Source organism: Nyctibius grandis, chromosome 12 (genome assembly GCF_013368605.1).
Source record: "Nyctibius grandis isolate bNycGra1 chromosome 12, bNycGra1.pri, whole genome shotgun sequence".
In the NCBI taxonomy this organism is placed as follows: Eukaryota; Metazoa; Chordata; class Aves; order Nyctibiiformes; family Nyctibiidae; genus Nyctibius; species Nyctibius grandis.
In genome coordinates this window covers 10312010-10326412 of record NC_090669.1, presented here as the reverse complement: position 1 = coordinate 10326412, position 14403 = coordinate 10312010, and the positions used below count along the sequence as shown (strand labels likewise).

The 14403-nt window shown below is 44.7% G+C and overlaps 1 protein-coding gene across 1 annotated transcript in view; it reads right to left on the bottom strand.

The window, feature by feature from the left end:
- Positions 1-2014, bottom strand: part of URI1 (URI1 prefoldin like chaperone) — a 42165-nt gene extending 40151 nt beyond the window's left edge. The window contains exon 1 of the mRNA XM_068411520.1: positions 1651-2014. Within this exon, the coding sequence (XP_068267621.1) occupies positions 1651-1722 (72 nt within the window). The 5' untranslated portion in view covers positions 1723-2014. The remainder of the gene's footprint in view (positions 1-1650) is intronic.
- Positions 2015-14403: the final 12389 nt, after the last annotated feature.

The following is a 14403-nucleotide window of genomic DNA, read 5'->3' as shown; positions in this document are numbered from 1 at the left end:
AAAATATAATTTTGGTACATAAGCCTAACAGAGGCTTAATTAATGGTCTCCTGGGCCTCTTTTCCTCTGGAGCAGATTTGTTTAAGAAGAGTCTTAAACTTGCTTACAGAGAGGTCTTACCATGAACTGGGAATAATTCTACGGGGTTACCACAGACATCCACTTACACATTAGGCCCAACTGACACTAATGTACCAGAGAAATTATTCTTCACCAAATTCTACCACCTGGAAAATTAACTGAAGAAGTCCAAGCAGACAAGTTACTATCACCAATTATCTGTATAATGCGTTACGAGCCATGCAGAATGGATGATGCAGAGTATTCCAGCAGATCCTCTTTCTGTTCATTCAGTCAGTTGGTTATGTAGATCTTTTAGTAATGATCTAGTGTGCTTTTCAAAAGTAGACACATTTTTGCATGCAGTATTCCAGACAAGGCACTTTTTTTACACCGCGTACGTGTTAAGTTTTCTTAATCTTAAGTAAACCAGTGTGTGACAAAGCAATACACACTGAAGTCCTCTGTTATAACTGAGGAGCTCTAATATGTATCTTAGAAGCAGCTTTAAAAAATGTTAATCATACGAGAAAAATAAGCAGAAAAATTGAAAGGCATCCAGACTGGGCAAACATACTTGTGCCAATACCACAGTGCACACGACCACGAGTTCCACTGTGACACCCGCACACTGCAAGGCTGGGACCTACGAGCCCAGAATTAATACTCATTAAATTAGCAGGGCCCGCTCGCCGTAGTTCATGAATGTAATCTGCAGGAAAAGATCTCGAGTTTCATACTATGACCACATGTGGAACCAGTCTTTGAACCCTCAGAAATAATTTCTGTGGATGAGTTTGGCTCTTTCAAATCCATTTCAAACATCATCAATGTTTTTTAAGGCAAGCCACAAACAACTAATTTTTGATAAACCCGCTCTTCAAGCTGGCCCATGAGATGGCCCTGTCCAGAGACACCCGCTGGGCCTCGCACCGGGCCCTCCTGCAGCGCCATGCTTTAAAAAGGTGCGTGACGGGCCCTGAAGCTGGAAAACCCACAGAGAACCGGAGAGAGGGCGAAAAACACGCGTTCAGGAGCGAGCAGTGTATGCACGCTTTGCGCCCAGGTAACTGTAGCCGTCTCCGAGGCGTGTGAGGGCAGGTATTCAGGCAGCAGAGCGCGGGGTGTGCGACGGCAGCCCCGGGGCCTCCCCAGCGCTCATCCCGGCTCCCACTCCTGCCAACTCCCGCTCAGCGGCCCCACGCGCCTCGTTTTAAAGGCCACGTCGGCGGCACCGCCGCTGCCCACACGCTAACGGAGCCCCGCGGGGCCGTGGAGGCGGTCTGCCAGCGGGCTGGCAGGGCAGCGCCGGCCCGGCCCGGCCCCGGGGGTGCCGCGGCTCTCCCCGGCCCCGGCCCGCCGGGAACCGACTGCCGCCACGACCCGCCTCAACCGCCACACGTGACGTCAGCGTCATCACATGCCCGCACGCAGGCCCCGGCGCGTGCCGCCGGGGGGCCACCACCCCGGGGGGGTTCCTCGCCGCCCCCCCGCCTCCGCCACCGCCTGCCCCGGTCCCCACCGCCCCGAGCCCCCCGCCCGCGCCCTCCTCCTCACGCTGCGGCCCGGCCCCGCGGCCGCGGCCTTTACCTTTTCGTGCTCCTGGCGGAGGCGGCCCACCAGCGCAGGGCTGAGCGGCGAGGCGCCGCCGGGGGCCTCCATGCCGGCCGGGCCGGGCCGGCAGGCTCTGGGGGAGCCGCTCCGCGGCGCGGAGGGGGCGGCGAGGGCGAGAGGCGGCCGGGCCGGGCCGGGCCGATCTCCTCAGCAGGGCGAATGAGTCCTATAGAAATGTTTGTGGAGGGCGAAGCGCCGGCTCCAGAGCCGCATCCACGCGGGGCCCGCCGCCGCCTGGGCCCGGGGCGCCGCTGCCGAGGGAAGCATCTCACACTCGCATTCTGGGCCGCGCCGCCGCCTGCGCCCGGCTCCCGCTGCGCCGGCGGGCCGGGAGAGCGCCGGCAGCTCGGTGCCGGCCGCCGCCTGCCGCCGCCTGCCTGCTGCACTCTGGGTAGCCAGGCGGCCCGCCGCGCCCGCGGGAGGCACCCGGCTGCGAGCCGCGAGAGGCGGGCGCTCCCCACCCCCTTCCCGGCCCGCCGCCGCCGGCCCCGACGGCTCCCCCCGCCGCCGCGGCGGGCTGAGGGCACGGCCGCTGCCTCCCGGCTCCCGCGACGGGGGTCGGGCGGCAGCGGGGGCGATGGGCGGCCTCCCCCGGGGCACGGCCTGTGCCCAGGGACGCGGGCTCGGCGCTTCCGGGGCCTGGCAGCGTCCTGCCTCCCGGATGCCTGCACCACGGCCGGGCCCGCCGGCACGGGTGCCCTCGGCCCTGCAAGTGCTGGGAGCGCAGGCCCGGGGCGCGTAGGCCTGAGGTTCAGCAAATTGAAGCGTCGTCTGTAAAGTGTTTTGGTCGGCCTACAGTAACCCTCGATATGCAGACACAGAACTATGTGGCTTTTGTAACAGGGAGGTGATGTCACAAGAGCTGATCTCAGAATGCCGGCCCTGTAGAGTTTACCTTGTCAGGACGTCAGACAGTGAATAAACAGTTCGTTGCCATGACCTGAAGGCTTGCAAAATATTTTTAGATTCACTGAAATCACTTAGAGGAGCACTCAGGCTTGCCTACATGGAAAAGTTCCTGCTTGGGAAGCGAGCAGCACGCAGCCGCTCTTGGAGTACCACACGGTAATTTATGTGCAGTAAAGTCATTAGCTAATTTCGTGAGTGGCATTACACATATCCAAAGTAACACGTTGGTCATGGAACGGAGCCATATTTTAACGGCATGCCAGATCACGGCATAACTTCACATGGTGCTTGATCGGCTGCTGCAATTCTAGTAGCTGTATTTTAACTTCTACACACTAAACACCACATAGGTGGGTTCGGTTATAGACAGACCTTGTGTTTGCTGCTGCACCTTTCGCTTGAGTGAACAGGGGTTTGTGAACACCCAACATATGTATTTGCCAGCCAAGTACAGGGGCTTATATTGTCTCCCCCGCAGGCGCTGGCAGGCATGTCGTAAGATGGAGGTACAAAGGTGCATCTTCCCTACATAAAGATCAGGGGTTTCCTTCTCCTGCAAAAGAAACACTTCCTTTCCATGAGCAGAACTAACCCTGTATACACCACAAAACAACTGTTTATGTTAGATAGATGGTATAGCATGTGCTGTGCACTTTTCCAAATCCAGGTTCCCATCCCCCTTAAAGAGCTTGTTAAAGCTCTATAGATGAGGAATTTAGAAACAATTTTCAAAGCATGGTTACTCAAGCTGGAAGTTAGCTTTTAGCCAGACATTAGTGCAGCTTCCAATACTGCAAATAAAAATTTGCAACTGCAGCTGGGTAGTTTGGTCTATGAAATAACTACATCATCTTCAAGAATAATTGAAAGTTAGCTGAAATCTCTGGCACATATTTGTCACTGAGGGATTCTGGATCCTCTGAATGGACAAGAGATGTCTATATATTGTCATCAGAAAACAGGTCACCAGCAAAAGAATATCTCAAGTTTAAATAGGTTATAAAAATCTTGTGATCCTTCTAAATGCTCGTAGTAAATAGCTCCCTTTCAGCCTGCTTAGAACCTCTTCTGAACTTTTCTCCAATTAACACGGCTCACAGAGGAGATACTACAAATACAGGTCATTTTTTAATGCTATAGTTTGATCCCACTTCATCTCAACTCAACTGGAAAACAAAACAGATGCACAACATAAAGATAGATATCTTATTTAAGATTTTAAAATTTTGCCTGACATAACAAAAAAGCACTTAACTAACAAGAGGAGCCACAAAGTAGGAATTCTGTATCACTAAGACACTATTAGAATGTAAAAGCATGCAATCGTTTCTTGTTTCCTGTTCCAAAGACTTCACCATTTCATGTGCCACTAGTACATCATGTAGTCACTAAATGTATTGCATTGAAGACTTCTGACAGTTGGCCAAAATAAGAGGCTACATCATTATCAGAGTAATAACTGTACGCGTTCGGTTGTACTGACGATAGTATGGAATAGTTTACTGGATCCTTTTGTACATTTTGTTTTTCATCTGCCAATGAAGAAATGTTCCAATAGTGACAAACAGATGGGAGACAGCATTTGCCAAAGATGAGCACAAAGCCTGTCTCTGGGTCACATTCTTTTGCACTTTTAACCTGTACAAAACCATTGTCACCAGTGAAACTCTATGGAATATAAAATAAATTGAAATTTGGCCTTCTAAGCTGCAAATTTTTGTTTACTTGTTTACTACATTAAATCCTTTAGATGCCCTACCAGATGATTTTCATAAAACCTTGGGGAAAACGCTGGAAAACTCTCCGTAATTAAGTGAGGGAAAGGCAAATAAGCAAAGCTTACATGTTCCTTTCCAAGTGGATGGCTTAGTAGTCAGCAGATATGCCTGTACTGTAGCCGAAGATGTGGCTGCTGGCAGAGCTCCTACCAGAACCCAAACTAGCTAGATTGGATGAACTTTTGAGAATGAGAAATCAGTGTCATTTTTGGTTTTGATACAAAAGTGTCAGCTCTGCCTATGAGAGCAGAGAATTAGAAGCAAAGTTTTGGAAAGGTCAAGTTAAGTTTGCAGCAGGGAACCTTACACTAGGGCTCTGGGTCAAAAGACATTCTCCTTTGGCAAAGTCGTCTGTGCCTTCTCCCATGCTCCTTAAATGTAGTTCCCTCCACTCTGCAAAGAGGGCAGGCACAACGGAAGAGAAAAACAAGGAGAGGATATAACTGTCTCTGCTTCACCCACAATAATTGAATTTTTTCTTATCTAGAAGTTTTATTCTGAACAAGACCACTATTAATTTTTCTAATGAATATTCTTAAGATTGCAGATACGTCCTTTTGGAGCTTCCTCTTGCAAAAAATTAAGGCCATGAGTCCCCCTTCACTGGTAAATCTGGAAGGAGACCTGATCCCTCTGGGCTCAGTGGAACTACTGAGAGGAGTGAAACTATGCGATACTTGCAGAACCATGGTCAAAGCCTGCACGTCCTTCAGTCTAATCAGTCTGAAATGGCCAGTATTTTTTGTGTCTGGATGATGACAATGGAGTCAAACTACTAGACACCTTTCATAGTCCAGGTGTAGAACAAGTAAGGTTCTTAAATGGTTGTTGGTCCGAAACATCAGCACATGATACTGACATTAGCATGTTCCTCTCTCCAGCCTTTTCTCATTAGAGAAAGATAAGAGGCTTCAAGGGTGACACCAACATGCTACTCATTTTTTGGTTACATACTTAAACACCTTAACTCATGCTTAAAATGTAGTTTTAGGGGCACTAGGTGATAGCTAAGTACTTGTTTGCTCAGTGTCACCAACTTACCCTCTCCCTTGCCATCCATCCACCCAACTATCCCATGCTTAACGCTGTGATATTTGAGAACTATCAAACTGATGCACCCTCAGGTTCACTTTTTCAGCAGGATTGTGCATTAAGTAGGTTTATGTTCATTTGTTTCTCCTCTGCAGGGAGAACAAGGGGCCTGATTTTCTGTTACATTAAGGTTGAAGCTGCTGGACCTTAAAGGCCATCAATACAGTATGTTGCGTTTCTACATTGGTAGCGATGAAAAGGAGCCTAAATTTGCATATTGGACTCAGTCAAGACAAAGAAAATAGTCAGAAATTACCCATACATATGCACACACATATACACATTACCACACATATCCGGGAGCAGCTATTTAAGAAAAGCTGGGACAGACTATAAGCTTTCTGGTGGGTCCATCTATAGGAATTCTATTTCCTGATCCAAAAGGCATCTGTGTAAAATACATGGCATCTTTGGAAGGCAAGATAGCCAACTATTAGCTTGCATTGTGTTTTAATCTTATTATGTGTTTGCTAATAATAATAACGTAATTTATTTTTATAGTACTGTCATGCAATAAAGCTCCAGGCCCCTCACAGCAACACAGCTGACTGTATCCTAGCTTTTATACCGTGAGCGCTGTCCTGGTTGGTTTAATACATGAAACTTGGATGCTTTATTTGTATGCTTTGTAGTTGCTTCTGCCATCTTTGATTAGTGTCACCTGGAAATCCCAGCTTTTCTGCATGTAGTCACACCCAAGAGGAAAGCCTGACTCAGAAAAGATTAGTGTCACTTTGCTTTTTCCCCTCATCTTTTCTCTGTAAAGGAGGAGAGCTTTCTGATCATGGCAGTGTATCAGTAAAGATAGCCTAGATAGCTGAATACCTTAAGGGCCTCAATCTCCTCTCATATGTACCAGAATTAAAGCTGGTATAACTCTGTTGACTTCAATGGTGATTTATACCTGCATAAAGTGAAAGGAGAATCAAGTTCTGAGGTTTTTATGAGGGATGCTATGAAATTTGTTCTTTTAGCTTGTTAAACAGACAGTACCAAATTGATTATTTCCATTAAAGAGAAGATTGTGACATTAAGGATGTCTTTCTCCCAAACTATTTACTCCTGTACTCATTTGCTAAGGTGATGACGAGGGTGGCAGAGCTAGAGCAGTGTTTATACAGACCCTGCGAGCAGGTTTAGAGATCTTCCCCACTGCAAATGCACAACTGGTTTCCTAGGTTTTGGACACGCAAACTCTCTTCAGTATAGGAACCAGCAAACACGCACACACAATCTGCACACACAAACCAAAGCTGGTAGCACATAAAATTTGTATGAAGGTCTGCATTTCACTTTTGTAAGCTAAAATAAGGCTGTCAGACTTTGGCCCATGACTGTGTTTAATATACAGGTCAAGCGTCAAGTCCAGGCACGAGCCACCTTGACCAGACCCATGAAGAATTCTCAACCAGAAATGGCCTTGTTAAATATTCTGTTACTAGGTATGTTTTTCTGCTAATTATTCAATTATATCAAGAGCTGATTATACACCATCTTTTTTCACTGTAGCAGAGACAGCCAGTTTGACACTGTTAAACTCTCAGAAAGCTGTTCCTTTGGTTTCCAATTGAAGGCCCAAAAGGAAGTGTGCCTGCTAATTGGGTATTTCACACCATCTTGTTTCGAAGTGATAAAGTGGCATGTCTCCTGAATAAGTGGATTCTCTTTTCTATACTGCAGCAAGCCAGCATCACAGCCTTAAATTGCTTCCCAAACTATTTACCTGAGTTTCTGGGGCTGAAGTAAAGCTTGTAACTACAAAGGCTGGGTTTATCGTTACTTTCAATTAGTAACTTTGTCTATCCTTTTAATTGTAATTTCTTATTCACTTCAGGGAACTATTTACATATATTTACATATACTTATTTATGCAGTTTAACAAATATACTCATATGAAAACAGGGCATTTCCTTGACAAGCTTAAACCTGTTTCCCTATCATCCAGCTTCCCTTTCATTTCACCTTTTGTTTTGTTTCTTGACATTTATTCTATTCTAAAACACTGCATTTTGTTGCTAAAGACCTCTTTGGTTTCCTGATATCCTACCAGTTTTGTTTGATTCCTCTCAGTAAAATTCAAAATGATATTGAGCATTACATTAATTTTTAAGGAAACAAGTGGGATAGGACTATGACAAACTGAAGGAAGCCAGAAACCACTGTCCTCTACTTCTGCTGCTGCAAAACCAAAAGCATATTACAATTCACTCCTGCATGCCCTTTCTTAAGCATGTAATCCCAATTACTGAGACAGTCCTTGTGGCTTCAGTGGAAGTACATACATGACCTTGGGCTCTCCTCAAGGGAGAAAAATTCAGATGACTTGTCTAAGAAAGAGTTTCTCTGGAGGCTCTAAGCTGAGGAGACTTATAGCACAATTTGAACTCTTTTTTTTCATCACCAGATCAAATCTGGCCTTGGTAATAGTGAGAAATCATTACCATCTGAATCCTAATCCATGGCATATGTAATTGGGGCTGGGTGGTCTCATTATAACTTCTAGGAGAGCAAACCTCATCTCATAAACCACCACTGCAGGTGGCACTTGAAATGGAGGTCTCTAGGCTCAGCACTGTAAATCCAGCGTTTTTTACCACTGTTGAATTCACACGGCATCTTTAGAAAAGAAAACGTAACAAAGTCAGTTCACTTTATATTTTCTGGCCCATGAAGATTTCTACTAGATGTTTATCATCATTATTTAGAGGAAGAAAAAAAATACTTTAAGTGCATATTTTGTGTGGACTGATGTAAACTACAAATACTTGAGCGAATCTCAGTGAGATGACCCCAACCATATAGGCTAGCAGTCACAGGCCCCAAAGAGGAGAATGGTTCCAAAGATGCCATCTGTGTTCTCAGGACACATGTACAAATAGATCCGATTTTATACAGCACAACAAATAAGGATTGATTAGACTCCTTCTATGCAAAAGATGAACAGGTATTTCCACATCCCTCGGCATATCAAATGTAATTGATCTAATTGGCTAATAGTTTTGGAGACACATAAACTATTTTAATCAACCTGAACTGGGCACCATATCAATTTCCAAGATGAGTCTTAATCTATGTCTGTTTATGTGCATTTATTGTGTTACATTGCAAGAAAGTTACTGCCTGGCCATCTTCTCTCAGTTCTGTTTGGAAGTACCATGCAAACCTGGTCCACTCTGCTACAGCAACAGCTAGCAGACATCCTTGAGCTGGCGTCTCCATGGTTTAAGATCTGCATGGAAAATTATAGCTAGCCCAAAGGAAAGCCCAACCAACAGCCAAAACATCATTGCCCATGCTGGCAGGACTGGAAGGACAGAACACCTGAACACCCACTCAACAAGATTTTTGATCAGTGGTGGTAGCTCAATGAAGGGGAGATGCAACAACATTTACCATCCTCAGGAAGCAAAGTAGGTAGGGCTGTTTCTGCCTGAATAACCCCCAACTTTGGAGAAGACATGTTTGCTCTTGGCTAAAAATAGCCAGGCTCTCTTCTAAAACAAGTTTTTAACATGAGAGGGCCATTATAGGGGAGCTGCTGTTTACATACAAAAGTGATGCTGATGAACAGAGAGGATATTGTTGTCATTGAGTGAAAAGCAGATACTATTTTTACTATTTGATTCAATGTATTTTGAGGGTTTTTTTTCAAAAGCATCTAGAATTTAGGAGATGTGTATTTATATAAAATAAATCAAAATAAGTGAGGAAGTGACAGAATAAGGAACTGAAGACTTTCAATAATATGTTTCATTTTAAAATTACAAGAGCACAGATGCACAAAAACTTAAAGGCCTCCATCCAACAAAGCACTTACATGTATACTTAATTTTAAGTCTCCCTACAGTCACGCTTTGCTGGATTGAGGCATAATAACGGTAAACTTCTAGGACAAATTCTGGACTGAATTCAGTAGATGCAGATGTCTTTAAAAGGAAACAATATGTGTATGTAGAAAGCACATCTCTAGACACGCATGCCTGATCGCTTGCATTCATGTTCTGAAATTGTCAAACGCATGAACATTTGTTTCCCCAGATTTAAAATACTTGCCTTGTTTAACATAGAGCCACAGAGGTGCTTTGCTCTGCCAGCAGCAAAAGTGGTCTCTGCCCAGAAGACCTTACAGTCTAAAGTTTAGACAGATGAATAGCCAGTAAAACATGGGAAGGGATGAGAATGGAGGAGAGTTGGAGTAATAGGCTCACGCGGGTATTCATTATAGACATGTGCATTTTGTGGTTGCCAAGTTATAAGTTTTAAATATAGAAGTTTACTTTTATGTAGAAGTAATAATTATTAACAGAACACAAATCTTAGGGGGCTCTACAGATCATTTTGACAATCCCAAGTGAATGGGAGTTTTGCCACTTCTTTCAATAGAGTCAGGCTTTTATTCTGAGCCTCTCCTTTAACCCATGTCTCCCCAAAAGAGAGTGCACACAAATCTTTGTGGCCCACAGGTCTGCCCTGACCTGTATAGCTTGGAAACTTGGGTGTAAACGTCTTCTGTTTCCCTGCTCTCAGAGGATGTGTCATCCATCACACAGCTGTGAACAGCAGCACTCCAAGCAGCAGCAAACCCTTCTCCAGCCTTTCTTTATAGCCAGCCCTCCTAATTAACCTTGCTATCATCCAGAAGACAAGTAGGAGACTTACAAAAGAGGAGTTACTCCACAATATCTCACCTGCAATTCTGCAATGCTTTTCTGAGACGAAAGACATGGAAACACAGCAGTACAGGAGTGGTAGGTCGGAACAGCCCGTGCAGATGGCCGTGCTCAGAGCTCTCACCCGCTCCCGCACACCCCAGGAGCTGTAAAAGCTGTGTACCCCTGGCTCGCATAGGAAAAGGGATTTAAAGCTGTCAGGCAGCAGCTCTCGCTATTAACTTTCAGTTCTGAAACAGCTGACAAGTGAAGGCTTTGAGGAAATCTGGGTCCAGTTTTTATTTTTAGATAAACTGCCAGGGAAATAAATCACACAATAATGATTTTCAGTAATTTTTATAGGAGAACTGACAACTCACTGTGGTGATTCAGTATTTGCAGAGTGCTCTACAATATTGTGTAAGCACTTTCATTTCATCCTTGATTAAAAGAATTCAAGGGTTCTGGACTTTGTTCCTTTAGTACTTTGGAGGTGTTTGAGCATGAGGTGGGAAGAAGGTAGCAATGGACAGACCTTGCATTCTTGTTGCAGAAGACACTTTTAAGGAATCATGCAAAGTTACATGGTGTTAATATTTTTCTAATATGTCAGAACTTGTACCCCACCTAAGATACACAAAATTCATTTATTACAGAGATAAAAACTAGCCTTAGTAAAGTCACTGGTAAAGTTGGAGTGATACATGGGTTGGTCATGCTCTTGCCCAGGTTCAATGGACCTGTTGGGGAGGAAGAAAGCTTTCTAGAAGGATTATTCTAGTAGCAAAATACCTTTGTAGTACTAGCAAAGAATTCAGTACCCTAAAAAGTGGGGGACTGAGTTTGTGGTTTTTGTTTTTAACCTTATTTGTCAAAAAAAAAAAAAATGCTGTTAAGGTCGAAGAGGAGGCTGCGAGGCCCCTCTAAACCGAGGCACAGGCTGCAGGGGCTCCGAGTAAAGAAGCTGGCATTAGTTCAGTGACTTCAGCCCGGCTCCGCACTGTCTGAAAGGTCCATTCACAGGGAAGTTAATGCAATATCTTAGCTTGAATTACCTCCTTTTTATCACTACCTCCATGCTATTTAGATATAGATTTTTTAGTTAAATATACTTGTTAAATTTTAATGTTCTTTTGAAACACTGATGAATTCAAGTACCACTATATGCAGCTTGCTGGGTCCAAAGAGTCACACAGCAGGAGTAGAGCTGTACTCAAGCCATGCTGAAGTAGTTGAGCTACAGCAGAGGATCTTTTTATTTTCAGTATAGGCATGATGTAATAACCACGCAGCTAATAAGCTTTGACTAGTTAGCAGTCCCATTTTATTCTTATAAAACACTATAGTAAGCTATAGTTGAAGCAGATCTTCCCCCAAACTGCCCTACACTATGATCTGATTTGCTCCCTCCCACCAAGGCAGATCTTCAGTACCTACAGACACACAGCTGTCTGCACCAGACAGACATGCCCTTGTCCAAGGGATCTCACAGGCAGTCACTGTCCCTTTTGCAAAGGCCAGGCTGAAGGCAGCCACCACTGAGTGCACACAGCTGCAGTGTATTTGCAACATTGCATAAACTCAGACTTTGGAGAAAATTAACTCTTAATGTAGCAATAATAGGAGCAACCAGATATTATTTGGGAATGAGAGGAAATAAATACTGAATTCTTTAGTTGCAAGTGTTCTTTTGGTTGGGATGATGCTTTGTTATGCAACTGAAATGCTAGAAGAATCAAGGAACCGGTAATTGCCTCTTGCAGTCACAAGACAGCACCAAATATTTGCTGAAGTTCAACTGTGATGGACAAGAAAGTATAATATGTAAGTCTGGAGATGTTAAGGCAAGAAAAGACTATTAGATCAGCTATCCCAACTCACACAGCAAAAGCTACTAGACCACCAAAATACCCTTGCATTGTTAATACTCCTTTGATTAACAGCTTCTACCTAACTAAACAATATCATTCAGAGATGTCTTGTGATGGTCTGAAGACACCAAGACAGGTAGAACTCATCATGAATCCCAGCAGAGAGTTCCAGCAGGTACTTTGAAATGGCTGCTTTATTTCCAATTTCAACTTCAGTTTTCAGACATTGGTTCTTCTGATACATTTCTCTGCTAGGTGAGAAAGCTCCCTGGTACCCTGTATTTTCTTCCCATGAAGGTGCTTATACATTATAATTGAGTCACTTCTCAATCTTCTTTTTATAATGAAAGATAGAATAAAACAGCCTGTGGCCTTTAGAGCATAGGCAGGTTTCCAGAAGAGTTTATGAAGGAGTTGAGGAAGTCTTAATTTGACTACTTACAATGCAGTATCAGTCATCTCCCTTTCCAGACTTGCCAGAAGCTTTTGATTCCTTTTGGAAAAATCTATATATTCACATTAAAAAGCACATATACATGTATCAGTTCAGATAGCCCTTGGTCTCTCAGCTTGTTTTTGTGGCCATGAGCACTATTTATGACAAACCAATTTGGAACTGCATAGCAGGTAGAAAGTTAAATCTTGTCTAGATCTAAAGCTCTAGTGCTACTTCTAACAGCAGCTTTTGTTTCACTGAAACATTTTCTTTTCACAGAAGTGGATTTCAACTAATCTTAGACTGATTTGAGAAAACTCTTTGCAGATCCCAATGTCATTACAGACTTTTTGCAAGGGCTTGCTGTTAATTGTTGCCAACACGGTCATCTCTGGACAGGGGCTGCTCCCCGCCACCAGCATCTTCTGGAGGGACTGCCTGGATCTCCGATACAGAGCTATTTTCTGAACACAAGAGCCAGCATGGTTTGGTTGGTGACTAGCACAGCACCTGCATATGATCTTATTAGAGAAGGAATCATTGTGGAAAAGCGAGTTGCACCCTCAGCGGCATGTGCAGCATCCCCTGAGAGCCGTGCCTCGGCCACCCTCCTGGGAGCCAGCCATGCCGGGCAGCACGGCCCCACGGACCCACTCCCGGGCGGCTGTTTGCCAGCCAGCCCCTCACACAGCGATCTGCTCCCTACAACAGGGCTGTGTAATGGTCATCCAAACCCTTCCCCTGCCCTTGCTGGTGCCTGTCTGGGGCTCCAGCCCCTGGAGCTATACCCAACAGCCCCATACAAAAGCCATTCTCCCACCTCGCCGCCTGTGACAGCAGCTCTCCCTGCTCATCACCCGAGACCCATTTCCCTGAAATCTAGCAGGGGGGACTTCCCAGTCCCTTTTCCCCCAGCACCCTGGCTAGTCCTCACACCTGCCCCGTGACAGCCCTGCACGGGGCCATGCAGAAGTGACGTGACTGAGCCACCGATAATCACGGCTTGTAGGAGGAAAATGCTGCTCGGCTCCCTGACACAGCACAACCGCTGGCACCGGCGGCATCGCAAATCATGTCAGGGCTTCCCTGTCTGGCACTAAAACCATACCTATTATTTATGGATACCCCTTTTTAAAATTAGATGATTACAAATTAGAAAATACATGTCCTTAAATCTGAAAGTGCAAAAAAGGGTTATAAATATGCTAAGTCATTCTTTTATGTGACCTGAATAATTATGGAAACTGTAAGAGTTGCAATTTAAAAGAATTTTCAAAACACATCATCTTTCAAAAGACACATCAGTAGAAGGTCATCTGTGACCCCTGCATTGTGTGGGTTTTTCTGATGGAGTGGATAGACCTAAAGTAAGATGACAGCTGCCCTCTCATAATTATCAAGTAGGAAGCTGAAACAAACTGAAAGCCGCCCAAAATACCAATATCTAAGTACACGCAAATGGAATCAGCATAAAGATAAGCATTACGCTTAAAGCGCTACAAGATGCTGTAACTGAGCTTAAAGGAAGACACTGATTTTTAATGCAGACACAACACATCTGTAATTATTATATACCACAATTATTATAGCAGCATATGCAAATCTTGTACAGTGCAGTATGAGACTAGACTGCTCACACAGACGACTAGTTTTTGCAGTCACGGTAATCACAGCGCAAGCGGGAGAGAAAACCGCGCGTGCACGACCATCTTCCCACGTTTGGGAGCCCGGGCAGATCCACCCTTCTGTCCTATTAGCCATGTGCCCATCAACCTCACGTCGGAGCAGCGTTTATGTATTCAAAAATCAGGAGTGCCAGTTCTAATGCTAAGGGACAAGTCCCATAGTCTTCTGGCGTATCACGTTTTCTTCGAAATTACTTGTCCTAGATTTTTAGATTAAAAATAACGAGTATATAATTCATATATACCACATAAATTTTATATTAAAAAAAACCTTAAAACCATACCTACAGTACTTCAGTACCTGACTTG